The sequence below is a fragment of the Trichomonas vaginalis genome, assembly GCF_026262505.1.
Source record: "Trichomonas vaginalis G3 chromosome Unknown ctg_164, whole genome shotgun sequence".
Taxonomy (NCBI): Eukaryota; Parabasalia; order Trichomonadida; family Trichomonadidae; genus Trichomonas; species Trichomonas vaginalis.
In genome coordinates, this window is record NW_026529251.1 from 30,932 (window position 1) to 45,378 (window position 14,447).

The 14,447-nt window shown below is 31.1% G+C and overlaps 7 protein-coding genes and 1 pseudogene across 8 annotated transcripts, besides 4 other annotated features; 5 read left to right on the plus strand and 3 right to left on the minus strand.

Moving 5' to 3' along the window:
* Window positions 1–814: part of a mobile genetic element that runs on past the window's edge.
* Window positions 815–2,038: 1,224 nt separating this feature from the next.
* On the plus strand, window positions 2,039–2,467 carry TVAGG3_1083940 (uncharacterized protein; the record flags this gene model as incomplete). The annotated part of the gene is made up of 1 exon (XM_051256766.1): window positions 2,039–2,467. One exon carries the CDS (start codon window positions 2,039–2,041, stop codon window positions 2,465–2,467), a length of 429 nt encoding a protein of 142 aa, XP_051075980.1.
* Window positions 2,468–3,056: 589 nt separating this feature from the next.
* Window positions 3,057–3,764, plus strand: TVAGG3_1083950 (uncharacterized protein; the record flags this gene model as incomplete). The annotated part of the gene is made up of 1 exon (XM_051256767.1): window positions 3,057–3,764. The coding sequence occupies one exon, from the start codon at window positions 3,057–3,059 to the stop codon at window positions 3,762–3,764; it is 708 nt and encodes a 235-aa protein (XP_051075981.1).
* Window positions 3,765–4,839: 1,075 nt separating this feature from the next.
* TVAGG3_1083960 (N-acetylmuramoyl-l-alanine amidase family) lies at window positions 4,840–5,076 on the minus strand (the record flags this gene model as incomplete). The annotated part of the gene is made up of 1 exon (XM_051256768.1): window positions 4,840–5,076. The coding sequence occupies one exon, from the start codon at window positions 5,074–5,076 to the stop codon at window positions 4,840–4,842; it is 237 nt and encodes a 78-aa protein (XP_051075982.1).
* A 442-nt stretch (window positions 5,077–5,518) lies between these two features.
* Window positions 5,519–6,412: a mobile genetic element.
* Window positions 6,413–6,472: a mobile genetic element.
* A 36-nt stretch (window positions 6,473–6,508) lies between these two features.
* TVAGG3_1083990 (protein of unknown function, DUF4108 family) lies at window positions 6,509–6,988 on the minus strand (the record flags this gene model as incomplete). Its single annotated transcript, XM_001281229.1, has 1 exon — window positions 6,509–6,988. The coding sequence occupies one exon, from the start codon at window positions 6,986–6,988 to the stop codon at window positions 6,509–6,511; it is 480 nt and encodes a 159-aa protein (XP_001281230.1).
* A 1,955-nt stretch (window positions 6,989–8,943) lies between these two features.
* Window positions 8,944–14,447: part of a mobile genetic element that runs on past the window's edge.
* Window positions 10,393–10,635, plus strand: TVAGG3_1084010 (serine threonine-protein phosphatase family; the record flags this gene model as incomplete). Its single annotated transcript, XM_051256769.1, has 1 exon — window positions 10,393–10,635. One exon carries the CDS (start codon window positions 10,393–10,395, stop codon window positions 10,633–10,635), a length of 243 nt encoding a protein of 80 aa, XP_051075983.1.
* Window positions 10,640–11,307, minus strand: TVAGG3_1084020 (annotated as a pseudogene). The gene has a single exon. A coding segment is annotated over exon 1 (668 nt).
* Window positions 13,874–14,275, plus strand: TVAGG3_1084030 (uncharacterized protein; the record flags this gene model as incomplete). The annotated part of the gene is made up of 1 exon (XM_051256770.1): window positions 13,874–14,275. The coding sequence occupies one exon, from the start codon at window positions 13,874–13,876 to the stop codon at window positions 14,273–14,275; it is 402 nt and encodes a 133-aa protein (XP_051075984.1).
* Window positions 14,295–14,447, plus strand: TVAGG3_1084040 (uncharacterized protein; the record flags this gene model as incomplete). Its single annotated transcript, XM_051256771.1, has 1 exon — window positions 14,295–14,447. The coding sequence occupies one exon, from the start codon at window positions 14,295–14,297 to the stop codon at window positions 14,445–14,447; it is 153 nt and encodes a 50-aa protein (XP_051075985.1).

A 14,447-nucleotide genomic window follows, 5' to 3' on the forward strand; every position in this document is an offset into this window, starting at 1 on the left:
TTCATCACTTCCAATATATTTATATCTCAGTTTTGATTTATTGGTTTCATATTCATTTAATAATTCACAGTCTTCCTTTTTAAATAAATGTTTCACATATTCAGGATTAACAATTCTATAATATTGCTTCCCTTTAAATCTTTGAATATAAACAGGAACACCATCCTCTAAAATTCGATAATCCACTTTATCTGGTTTCACTTGTTGGGTCATTTATGTAAGAATAAAAAAATAAATTATTTTAAAAATAATGTTAAAAATAATGATACAAAATCGTTCGATATTGTATGAATTCTTACGTTTACAAAAAAAGTCACACAACCCATCATACCCTACTACTATTTATGAATAATTTATAAAAAATTTTTATTCCTACAATTCCTATATTACCATTAATAAAAAGAATATATTTTTGCATAGATTCCAAATATGGTGTCAATTTTTTATTTAATATAAAATGTATGGAAAAAGAATAATATCTGATTTTGAACATTATTTGATTGATTTACTAATTGATCCACAAAGCTGTTGTAAAATTAATTTTGAATTTAAAATTAAAGGAACCGTAAATTTTGTATTTATTTATCACTTAAAAGAATATGACCGATATCATAATTTGATATATGAAACTAATATAATATTTGAAGATAACAAACTTACAAGCTTCGAACATGAAAATGATATAATATTCGAAGATGAAAAAAAGAAAGAGATTGAAAAGCAATTCAATGAATGCCTTTTAAATACATATGCGCACATTATAAGACATAAAATGAAATTAATTCCTTATTAATCAAAAATATTTTTTCATCTTTTATTTTATAATAAATGAGTATAACAACTAATTCATTGAAATCTTTAAAGTTCACTAATTCAGAATTAGAAAATATTTTAGAAAATTTTGGAGACGGTTCTTATCCAACATATATGCAGAATGTGAAAGAGTTTTCTAGATTGTTGAATGAATTTAAATATAACGGACCAATTACTAAAAAGGCTATAATGAGATATTTATATCCCAAAAAAGTTGAAAAAACAAGAGAATATTCCTCTTTATGGTCCAGAGGACCTGGGCTCAGAGAGCCTTGAAACACCTCCTGAATATTTTGAAGAAAAAATTAAACAAGATGAATATTATAACGATGAGATTGAGAAATTGGAACAATTAAGAAATGAAATAGATGAAAAAATTAAGGAATTAAGAAATGTTGAGAATGAAGTAGAGGATTTAATGAATATCCCAGCTTCAGAAAAGAAGTTCAAAAATCACATGAGGAAAGATATAAAAATTACTTTTTGGAATCTACTAAAAATTTATTAGATGGTGATATTGACGAAACACTTTCAGAAGAAGGCACAAATTTATTCATAAACATAAGTTACAATTTATTGACGATGGAGATTATCCATGTATATTACTTTCACCTCCTCTTGATTCTGAAAAAATTCAAAAAAGCACTGAAAACGTGACATATGCAACAAATACGATTAAGAAAGAAGACCATGATATTTACACAAATTATTATTTAAATAAATGTACAGGTGTTGATAAAGTTTTTGATTTGTTAGATAAAATATCAAAAGAAACAATTGGTACATATAAAATTTTATGTGATTGTGGTTTCATTGTTGAAGATACCGTTGATGTTTCATATGAAAGAACAGCACCGAAGGAGGACGAAGTGGAAAGGTCTATACCATTCGTTATTAAGAACATAAAAGATATGAAAACTTATAAACATTATATTTATTCATTTATTTCAGAAAAAATGGAAGCAACACATAAATCATCTCGTCATCATTTCATAGCTATTCATACATTCCTTTTCAAAGTTGTGAAATTAAATAAGACAGGAATTAGATTTAATGTATCAGGGTACACATTCTTGAGTAAATTAAAATGTATTCGTCACGTTGCAGATGATAAAAATTTGTGTGTTCTTAATTCATTTTATGGACTTTAGCCCTGGACTCTCTGAGTCTCAGACTTTAAAAAAATAAACTTTATTTTTATTTTTTAATTTTTATTCTTACATAAATGAACAAAAACGGAACGGCTAAAATGAATGATAATCAAATAAGAGCAGAAGGTAGAAGGTTATTTAAACGCTTCTATAATATTCCTGATGGTGTTAATCCTAAAACTCGTAGAAGCTATTTAAATGAAGCCATAGATGCATATGAAGGATTTGACATTTCATCAGAAAGTGAGAGGTTAGCAAGAATGTTAAACGTTAATATTGATTTCTATTATTGTGATCCTCAACCAGAAGACGTGGACATAAATAAGGTAGACTTTCCATTAGTGGAATCAATAATGATAGATCCAGAATTTGAAACAGTAAATATTTTATTAACACAGAGTCCATGTGGAAAACTTCACGCTGACAGAATAACAGACGTTGAAGCACTCACAGGATATAAAGTTTGCTCCTTTTGCAAAGAAGAAAGTATATTCTATCCGTGATGATCCAGAAAGGAAAAACCAAAGAAGATTTTTAAAACATTGTGAGAAATGTAAAGAAAATAATGGAAGATTAATTCAAGACGTTCAATTGCAAAACACACAACAACCATATGCACCACATATCACGAAACAGAAGATATATCAGTGGCTATTAGCACATAATTTGCAGGAATATTATAAACCAACAAGATATTATATTACTTTTGACTTCGAAACATTAGAGACTAAAGAAGAACTTCTACTTTCTGAATGTGCAACTTTGAACGCTTACTTAAAACCATTTATGGTATCATCAACGGTTAAATTAAACGATAAAACATATACAAGGAATTTTTGCTTAACATCAAGTGATTCGTTCATCTCTGATTGGATTGAATTTTTATTTTCAACCTGTTCATTAGTTGCTAAATCAAATATTGAACAATATGAAGAATTAATGAATACATTAAATGAGAAACAGAAGGAAGCATTTAAAGAACTTCTAGATGAGGAATTCAATAAAGTGAATATCATAGGTTTTAATTCGGGAAAGTTTGATTTAAATTTAATTCTTCGTGATTTAAACACTGCAAAATGGAAAATAAAATCAATGCTGGGTTCATCTTCACAATTTAAGCAAATCATTGTAAAGAAAACAAACGTTCCATATGAATTGAGATTTATTGACATCAGAAATTATATAGCGGGTGGGACATTAGACCAATTCACTCAAGATTTCGGAAACAATAAATCACGTGTTAAATCCTTTTTCCCATATCAATTCATCACATGGGAGAATTACGAAGATGAATTATATAAAAAGGAACCATTCACTCAAGATTCATTTTATTCAGCATTAACCCAAGAAACTATATCAGATAGTGATTATCAAATATATCTCAATGATGCTAAAAATTTTGAGAATAGATTAGAATATTTTATTCATTATTGCAATAAAGACGTTGAAATTATGATTGACCCAATCGATAAAATTATTGAAGAAACATTTGTTTATAAAATTGACATGCTCCATAATCTTTCATTATCATCTAATGCATCAATGATTCGTTACGCTTTAGCATATAAAGACTTTAATCCTAACGAAACATATCCGGAAGAAGAAAATGTGGAATCAAGTTTTGAATTAACGAAAAAGTATTGGAAATATAAAATTGAATCATATAAGAAACAAGATGAAAAGGTGAAAAGAGATACCAAAAATAATGTTTCAATGGATGACTATCAATATTTTCACGATTTAATCCTTTCATCTAAATGTAAAATGTGTGGTAAAGCGTTTACATATGCATATTTATAAACATGATTCATAATCTTTTCATAATTTTCATCGGTTATCTTTTCATAAACGTAATTTTGTAAATCAGCAACTCTTAACGGGTCAACCTGACAAAATACTAAAGTATCCCTGAAAACATAATATTTCAAAATGATTTCACCAAATGATTTGGGATAATCATCGAACGCCTGAAATGCTAACAAATCATTTACCGGAATAATCATATCAAAAGTGATATCAACTTCTTCATTTGCTTTCTTGAAAACTTCTGAAGGGTCAATATATTTACCACATACTGAGTTATCATATTTTTGGACATTGTTATATAATGAATGAACAAACTTTTTAACTTTCCTTTCTGATTTTGGTTTATATGTTGCAAATGCGAAAGATTCACGGGCGCAATCCATTTGAAGATAACCGGCATCACCTCTTTCGGTTTCTACTTCTAATTGTTTAAAGCTTTGATTTGATGATTTGTAACCAACGAATAAACGCATGCATTTAAAAGCGGCATCACATGTGAAAGCTTTATTTGAAACTAGAGTTGCTTTAACTTTGCGTTTAATATATGTGTCACCTAATTGGTTCACATCATGAGCCGGATTTGTAATTCTTAAATGAGTTTGTTTATCATCAAAATATGGAGCATCAGAGTCATAGCATGAACTTTCAAGTTCTCTATAATATCTTCTACCGTCATTCTTTGCGAATATTTCATTTATCTTTTCGAATGAATGAAATACATTTCCATTAATCGGTTTAGTGTTTGGCACTAAATAGTTAGTCGTCATTTATTATTAAATAAAAAATCAAAATTAAAAGATGAAAATGAATTTTTAATTTTAATGAAATAATCAACTATGGCTGCAGGATTCTTTAAAAAGTTATGGGATAAAGTAAAAAGAGGAGCGCATAAAGTTTGGGAAGGAATTAAGAAAGGAGCAAATTGGATATTTAAGAATAAAGAAGCAATTAGTGACGTTGCAGAACAAATAGCACCTAATGTTCCGGTAAGGGAAGTATTAAATAAAGGAGATAAAGTTTATCGTCGACTACAACCGATATTGAGATAAAAATAATATTTATTTTTCCACTACTTTCCTCCTATTTTATTAAGTATTCCTTCAGCAATTCCACCAACTGCGTTACCTGCTTGTGCTCCCATCGCTGGATTACCTGCTTTAGCACCTAATACTCCACCTATGATAGTTCCTGCCGTTTTCGCTACTGGTGCCAAAAAGTTTGCAATGGGTTTAATAATCTTTTGATGAACCCAACTTGCAGCTTTCTTAATTCCTTCCCATAATTTTTTAAAGAATCCTGCCGCCATTTCTGATTTAATATTAATTAAAAAATATATTTCATCACTTATATTCTAATTTTTATTTAATGATAAATGAAACCGATTTTAAAAATAAATGAAACAGAGAAGGAAGAAATAAGTGAAGATGTTCAAAATAAAATAAACATTGTTAAACCCATTACTGAAACAAAAATTTTTTCATCTGTTGAAGAATTTAATGACTATTATGCTAATAATAAAAAATTATTTGAAGAATTGACAACATGTAAATTGAATAAAATGTTTAAAGTTGATGGATTCAAAATTTCAAAAATAAAAGGTGTTGTTAGTTTGAAATCTATTCCTCAATCAAGAATCACCGCATTAATGAAAATTGATGATTTAACAAAAAGAATAGAAATTATTGAAGAAAGAATGAATCAAATAATTGATATCATAAATCATGACTCGTTGAGCCCGGGTCCTTAAAGAGTGCGGGACAAATTTGCCAGGTGTCACTTTTTCAATAACCTTAAATTACGCTTTTCTAATTTTTAAAAAATAACCTTAAATTATATTTGAAGAAATTATGTCTATGATATATGTTTTATGCTAGAATCTTGGAGTTTTCATGCACTACACAAGAGCTCCAAGGTTCCAAGAGTGAATGCTCAATAGCAATTATAGAGAGGTACCTTTTCAAAATGACTTTTACTGATTAAATTTAATCAATAGAAGACATTTTGAAAAGGTACCTCTACAATTAGATATACAAGAGATTCAAAGCTTCATTTCAGATAGATTTGAAACTTTGAAAACTCTTGGTAGATTTTGAGTGAATGCTGACAATCATCTTTGAGAAGGTTTTCTTAAAGAAAACCTTCTCAAAGAGGTTACTCAGGAGCCCTGAGGCTCCCTTTCGTAATGATTGGGAGCCTTGGGGCTCCTGAGACGAAGAATGGCTTCGCCGAATCTTTGATCAGCAGAGGCCAAATGAAAAGGCCTCTGCTGATGGATTCTCAGGAGCCCTGAGGCTCCCTTTCGTAATGATTGGGAGCCTTGGGGCTCCTGAGACGAAGAATGGCTTCGCCGAATCTTTGATCAGCAGAGGCCAAATGAAAAGGCCTCTGCTGATGGATTCTCAGGAGCCCTGAGGCTCCCTTTCGTAATGATTGGGAGCCTTGGGGCTCCTGAGACGAAGAATGGCTTCGCGAATCTTTGATCAGCAGAGGCCAAATGAAAAGGCCTCTGCTGATGGATTCTCAGGAGCCCTGAGGCTCCCTTTCGTAATGATTGGGAGCCTTGGGGCTCCTGCAGCAGAGTATCGCTCCGCTCCATTAAATTTTTTAAAAAAAGTGCCGTGTGGCAAATTTGTCCTGTTCCCCATCTTTATTATTTTTTTTATTCCTTTGAAAAGTGACACTGGATAGTTTGTCCCTTTCTCGGTCCTTAAAGTCCAAGACACAAAAGTGCCCAGGACTTAAAGTCCATCACTGAGTTCAAGGTTATATTCATCAAATATTTCATTATTAAATGCAACTTCTGCTAGTTTATTTATTTTTTCAATACGATCATTTGAAAGTCTATCGTTTAATTTTTTCTGAAGTTTTTCATTTTCTAGTTCTGAAACTTTATTTGGATGATATGTAAATTCATGAAATTCTTTTTCCTCAGTTTTGATCATTAATTTACAAAGAACTTTTGTGGTTGGAATTCGTTTGAACCATTTATCCTTAATATTTGTTATAAATTCAATATCTGGAATTAATTCCCAAATTTTTGCATTTTCAATTAATTTATTATCAAATGCAAAAGCAATGGGTTTAATATTAAACTTACCTTTATAATATAAACTTTCTACATAATCATCGAAATAAACATCTACTTGTTTAACATTTTCAAGAATTGGTGAAAGAGCATCCGTTAATTGATTGACGGTTACGAATCTTGATCCACTCATTTATGTAAGAATAAAAAAATAAATTATTCATAAATGTCAGAAGAAAATATTTAAATAAATTATTTAAATTTTTTTACTCTATTCAAGAATTTTATTTTTGATATAACTCATTGAATTCAAAATTTTTTAAAAAAATTGACACCATATTTGGAATCTATGCAAAAATATATTCTTTTTATTAATGGTAATATAGGAATTGTAGGAATAAAAATTTTTTATAAATTATTCATAAATTTTTAAAATCTGCTATTCGGAAGTATGTTCAAAAATCATTCAATTATGTGAGAATTCTTACGATTACAAAAAATAAATTATTCATAAATGTAAAACATGAATGTTTGCCCCTGTTGTCAAAATGTCATGTTGTCACCATTTTCAAAAAGAAGTTAATTAACCTGGTTACCCGGTTACCCCCTCATTTATGTAAGAATAATAAAATAATTTATTTTAAAATTAATGTTAAAAATAATGATACAAAATCGTTCAATATTGTATGAATTCTTACGTTTACAAAAAAGGTCACACAACCCGCACTCATATACTACTACTTATTTTATAATTTTTTCGTAAAACTTTTATAGATTTCATATTTGTATATATTCATTGACTAAAATAAACAAATTTTCATTATTTAGATTTTTGATTTTCTCATTGTTTGTTTTTCTTTTTATAACTTTTATAAAAAAATCTAGGGTTGTTAAAAATATCAAAAATTAGCGTTTTGAAGACACCATGGTGTCTTATAATTTTCCCTTCCTTATTGGCGTGTAGAAATAAATGCGCCAATAGATTGAAGAAGAAGAATTGTTTTTCTCTTAATGAACTTTAATCCTTTTGATATAAGAATATTAAAAACATTAATATAATTTCGATTTCGGAAATTAAATTTCCAAATTTTTTGTCGATTTCGGAAATAACAGGATCCCGCATCCAACACGCAACAACAAAACACAAAACACACTTTTTGGTTCTTTCATCGTTTTAATCGTAATTTATGTAATACATGATTTGGATAAATTTTACAAAAATAGAACCTATATAAGGGTTTCGTTTTGCTAAAATTGTCACTTTTATAGCATATTTGTTTTTGGATGTTTTGCGAAACCAAAAAAAAACTATGATATACAATGTGTGTGTAAAGAAAATACTTTATTTACTAGTTAAAAAATCATTTGGTATTGATCAAGTTATTTTTTCTGGATAAGATATTATATGGATAATTGGATAGAAAATACAATTATATAATCTTGTACCTGGTTTAATTAAGCTAATTGTCATCAGAAACTTGTAATTTTTATGAATTTCAGATTTTCTTTTCATTACTGCTTTTCTTAATAGGTCAAGTTCTTATTTACGTTATAAAGTATGATATTTACAAATATCAAGTTATCATGTTTTTTGAGAAATTATGAGAAACAAACAAAAATGAAAAAGATAGGAATAGCAATGAATAGTGATGTGGGTATAGAAAATGTAAGAGATATGAATGCAAAGCAATCAGTATTTAGGATATTGACCATAGATTTCGAAAAAAAAATGCTGCATATTGAGCGAAAACTATGATTATATTATAAGGCTGTCATTTAAAGCATAATGAAACTATTCCCTTTTCATTTTAATCGAATAAGATAGTAAAGATTTTTGAATTAGCTAGAAACTGATGAGATGTTTTCACAAATCAGATTTTTAATCTCTATAATGCATAATTCACTCAATATCTCAATTTTGATATTGCGAGATATTTTTGCTATCGGTTTCGCAATTTTGACACAATAGCAAGAGGGTTCTATAAGCATTATTATCAACGTAGAATCTGAATATCATATCAGAAAATGTCGCAAATCTGACATTTACCCGACCAAATAGCAAAAATAATTGAATACTTTTCGCAAAAACTTTAAAAATCGATAAAAATATGAAATATAGATATTAAAGAGACTTTTTATATAATATTCAAAAAAAAAAAAAAGGTATTGGGGCTTCCAGGCACTTCGTGCCCTCTAGCCCCGAAGATGTTTTGTCACTTTTCTGTCACTTTTCAGGAAAAAAACATTTTTATTAAATATAAAATGAATTTTACAAAACCACCGTTACCCTTCTTTGGAAATAAGAGTAGATGTAAAGATATTCTATTGAGAGAACTTAAGAAACTACCGAATGGTCTAACATTTGTAGATTTGTTCGGTGGAAGTTTCTATATATCTCATTTGTGCCATACCGTATTCCCAAACTCAAAGATTATATGCAATGACTTCGACAACTATATGAACCGTCTCAAACATATACCAGACACAAACAAAATATTGAGTGAGTTAAAGAAAAGATACCTATAGGTAAGATGGAACGTATACCATTAGATAAGAAAAATACTGTCAGAGAGGTTTTGAAAAAAGCAGAGTATATTGACTGGGATAGTATATCTTCTAGACTATTATATAGTGGTGTATAAGAGTTCATGACATTGAAACACTTATGTCAAAAGTTTTATATCTTAACTATACAAAGGTTTTCAAAGAGAACATAGAAAAATATACTGAGGGTATAGAGTTTGTGAGATGTCGTTGGACAGAGTTGTATGAAAAATATAAAAACAAGGAAAATGTTTTCTTTATAGTAGACCCGCCGTTCTATAACACATGGGATTTTCAATACCAAGTAGACTGGACTTTGAGAGACTCTTTAGAAACTTTAGACGTTTTACATAACCATCCATGCTTTTACTTTACATCCGATAAAAGTGGTTTGGAAAGTGTCATGAGATGGTTAGAGGACATACATGACTATGATTTTAGATACGATAAGATAGAATATGAGAGAGGTCCTATAAACTGGAGAAAGTGTCATAACAAAGAAATTTTATTGGTAAGTAAATGTGGTTTGAAATAGGACTACTTGTTTTAGGTTTTTTCCATTGTGTCATTTATTTATTTGACGTGGCAGAAAAGTACAGAGAATATGAAGATGAACCAATGCCTGCAAATGTTCAGTATATGTACTCGTAAGAGATATTTTTATCTAATATTAAATGGACGCACAGAACTTAGCGAATGCACAGCAACCTGGACAACCAAACCCAGAGAATATTCCAAATGAAGTTAGAATACAAACTGCAATGGCAAACTATGGTCAAGTGCCAACAGATGTACAAATGCAAACTGCCATGTCAAATGACGCTGCGTTAGGTTTGCCACCATGGTATGCAAATATGAGATGGAAAGAGTTTTATACAAACCCTGAAGTGGGATATAAACAACTTTATGCAGATGACGCGAACACAGGAGTTGACCAGAATATGTTTTCTACCAGAGGAGAAATAGAATGTATGAGCTCAGTTAAAGAATGCAATGGAACTCAGAAGGAAACGTAAGAGACTAGGCGGACATTAGATTTTTACATATAGTAAAATGGGTTTCTTTGGAAGAATAGGAAACTTCTTTCGAAATGTTGGAAGAGGTATATGGAATGGAATAAAAACCGTAGGAAGAGGAATTTGGAACGGAGTCAAAAATATTGGTAAAAGAGTAGGTCAGTTCGTTGGTATTATACCTAAAGACCCTGAACCAGAAGAACAAGCTCCTGTTATACAACAGCCTGAACCTGCACCACAGTCTAGTTGGCAACCAAATCCAACACCTCAACCGTATTAAAAAATTATATTTTTACCGTTCGATAGTAGTTGTATATGAAACTAAGTTCTAAGTAAAACGCGTGGTATAATGGAACTATTCTCTTTCTTCCATCTGTAGTAAACCATACTTGAAAGTCTGAAATACTTCCACTCGGTGGTTCATATAGCTTTGTAGGTTTTTCGTAAAAGTCATTTGCCAAGCATAAAAAGGAGTTTTGTGCGCCAGAAAATGAAGCATGAACTATAATAGCATCTGAGTCGAAAACATTTTCATATGTTCCATTAGGGTTTTCGACTTCATAAAAGTTCGGGTGTACTGGATATTCTGCAGGCTGATTTAACATCCTCAAAAATCTATACCATGCCAAGTTGTTATATTTTGTAGAAATATAAACGTCTTCTCCAAGGTCTTCTATTCTATTGATTTTAACAGTTGCATTTTTCCTGTCATATATATATCGAGATGGTACTCTCCTTCGTCAATGTTGTACTGTTTTGCATATTCGAGATAGATATCGTTTATTTTTTCTTGAAAAGCTTGAAGAGTTGTTTCTAAGTTTACAAGCAAATTCACTTGTAAAAGTTTTCCCTGTTCAAATTTCTCATACGTATGTTTTTCTTTGTTATAGTATCGAATTTCAAAAGCGACCGTAAATGGGAAACCATGTATGGCTTCTGAAATGAACTTCATTCTACGAAAGCCAATAGCTTTTGTGACGGATGGGTCTCTTAACCATCTTAGTGGGTAGTCAAACGATAGCCTTCATGCTTTACGGTCTCTGTCTCAAACTTTTGACCGACATTCGTAAAAAGTTCATCTAATGGTTTAGTTGTAGCAACTCTTGAATTTTCTTTTTCTATTGAAAGCATATTTTATCTAGAATAAAAATGTCGAAAAAACAGCGTCTATGAGAGAAATACAACACAACGACAACTCATTTGCAAGCTCTAAATAAGAACACAACAAACTTTTCAAACTATTCTAAGATATCTGAGTCATTGAAAGAAGGAAACTTAAAACTGACGATAAACCCAATGACAGACGAGTTTCTATTTCAAGACAGTAAGAACCATACTGTCTGTGTAAATCCAACAAAAGGAACTTTAAACGAGAAACCTATAGATGAACTTCTTTTGAAAGCAGATGTTGGCAACAAAGCTGACAAAGAATATGTCATTGAAAAAGTTCAAGAAGAACATGACAGAGCAGATGCAACATATGCAACAAAAGAACATACTCATCCTGAACTAGCAGACAAAACATATGTTGACAATAAAATGTCAAGTGAAGTGACAAGAGCTGACAAAGAATATTCTAAAAAGACTCATACACATACCATTGCAAATATTACAAACTTACAAGAAACCTTAAACAGTAAAAGTGCCGTTGGACATACACATACCATTGCAAATATTACAAACTTACAAGAACCTTAAACAGTAAAAGTGCCGTTGGACATACACATACCATTGCAAATATTAAAACTTACAAGAAACCTTAAACAGGAAAAGTGACGTTGGACATACACACATTTCTTCGCAACTGTTGGTATAAGAAAATATTGAAGGAACGGTTGAAGAAACTGGTGGGATGTATTAAATTGGAAACCTCCTAACTTTCCACAAGGTTTAACATCGGAGGATGACATAACGACGATGAAATACACTAGATGTAGAAATGTCTATGTCATGGAGGATGAAAACAATGTTAAATTCACTGCTCAAGATTTATATGATAAAAAGGCTGACAAAACATATGTTAACGATGAGTTAGATAAAAAAGCTGACAAAACATATGTTAACGATGAGTTAGATAAGAAAGCTGACAAAACAGAGCTTCAAACATTAAAGACAGAAATACTTCAAACACTATATCCTATAGGTTCTATTTACACGTCAATGAACTCTACCAGACCAGAAGTAGTACTTGGTCTCGGAACTTGGACTCAAATAGTCGACAGGTTTTTGTATTGTGCAAACTCTTCAAAGGAAACAGGAGGAAGTAAAACGATTTCAGGTGAAAATTTACCTGCACAGTCACTACATAGATTTAAGTACATCTCAAGCAGGTTGGCATAAGCATAAATTTTGGGATTGGTCAGCAATGACAAAAGGTAAAGGATATGATGTTAAAGACAACGTTCAGTTTGCTATAAATTGTTTCTGGGTAACACTCAGGGAGATGGAAACCATACACATCGCGTTTCAGGATATACGCAAACAACGGGACAAAGTAAAGACTACATGCCACCTTACATGACAGTTTACGCATGGTATAGAAATGCTTAGTCGTCATTTTCAACTTCTTTAGCATATTCGTCAGGAGTTGTCTTATATTTGTTAGGAACTGTCTTTGAAAGTATACCACCTTGAACTTTGACAAGTTTGAAACGAGGTCTGACAATAGTAGTTTTATCTTCTGCTTGCAGTCTGTACATTTTGCCATGTTTGCCTAAAACTTCATAATATTCTCTTGTATACTTTCTTCTATTTTTACGAACACGAATGTGAGTACCTGTCGAGTTCCCATTGTTGTCATAGTCAATAGTATTTTCATATGGGTCGCGTTTAGGTATTTCTATTTTTACTTTGTCACCTTTCTTAAGTTTGAAGCCTGGCATTCTTTCTTGTTTGTCTCTTTTGACTAAATTTTAAATATATAGTCTTTCTCTAAGTCAGGGTTGTTTTTCATTTCTTCGGGGGAGTGGTTTCCCAAACCTTTTTGTTTACGGCTATTGTAAATATTTAAAACTTGTCTCATCTTTGCCATGGAGAAGTGTCTATATTGTCGTCATATGACATTTCATTTGCTTCACCACCTTGTGGTTGGTTTAAGTCTCTTAAATTTTTATACAACTGTCAATGACACCAAGAGCAGAATGGTTTTGGTCGACAATGAAATATTGGTTTACATTTTTTGAACGCAGATAGTTTTTAATATCGTCTGATTTGAAAGAACTTTCATAGTCAGATGTCAGTTTTGTTGGATGGTATTTGTCAACGAATATTGTCAAAGCAGTTTTCACATCTAAAATATTTTTGGACTGTAATGGTATGGCTTCACAGTATCTTGTGTTTGACCGACAAATATTAGCCAGTATGGTGGTCCATCTGTTCTAACTCTCGGAATGTTTTCCAAGATATCCATAAACCAAGCATTTGGTGTTGAACTAAAGATTTTTATCATGAGTGCTTTCTTTGTTGCCTTTAGAAACATAGGGGTCCTTGTTTGGATTCGTCATTTTTACCCATAAGAAATGGGTTTATTTGGCGCATTAGCAGGAGTTGCATCCAGATTTTTGCCCGCAGTGGGAACAATAGCCAGAGGTGTATTTGGAGTTGGAAGGAAGATTTTGAGTACATTAGGTATACTTAAAGAGAAAGCACAACCTATTATACAAACTGTACAGAAAGGTTGGGATGTAGCACGAGATGCAGCAAATCTTATTCCAAATCCTGAAACAAGAGGAAAAGTTCAAGGATGGATGGACAATGTAGGAAGACAAGCAGGAAACTATTATAACAAAGCAAATGACTACTATAACCAAGCAGGACACTATATGGACCAAGGTGAAAGATTCTTTAACAGAGGATATAACCATGCACAACAATGGGTAAACAATAACCAACCTCAACCGCCTCAAACGTGGGGAATGTAAAGTTTTTTACTGAGATGAAATGAACAATACAGCATTGAGACAAATGGGTTCAAGATGGATTTGTCGACTTCCAGCAGTTACACAACGTGTTTGTCAAGTTCTTCCTATACCTCAGGAAGTTTTAGACCGACTTAAAAAACAACAACAACCAGTTGAAAACAAACCAAACTAA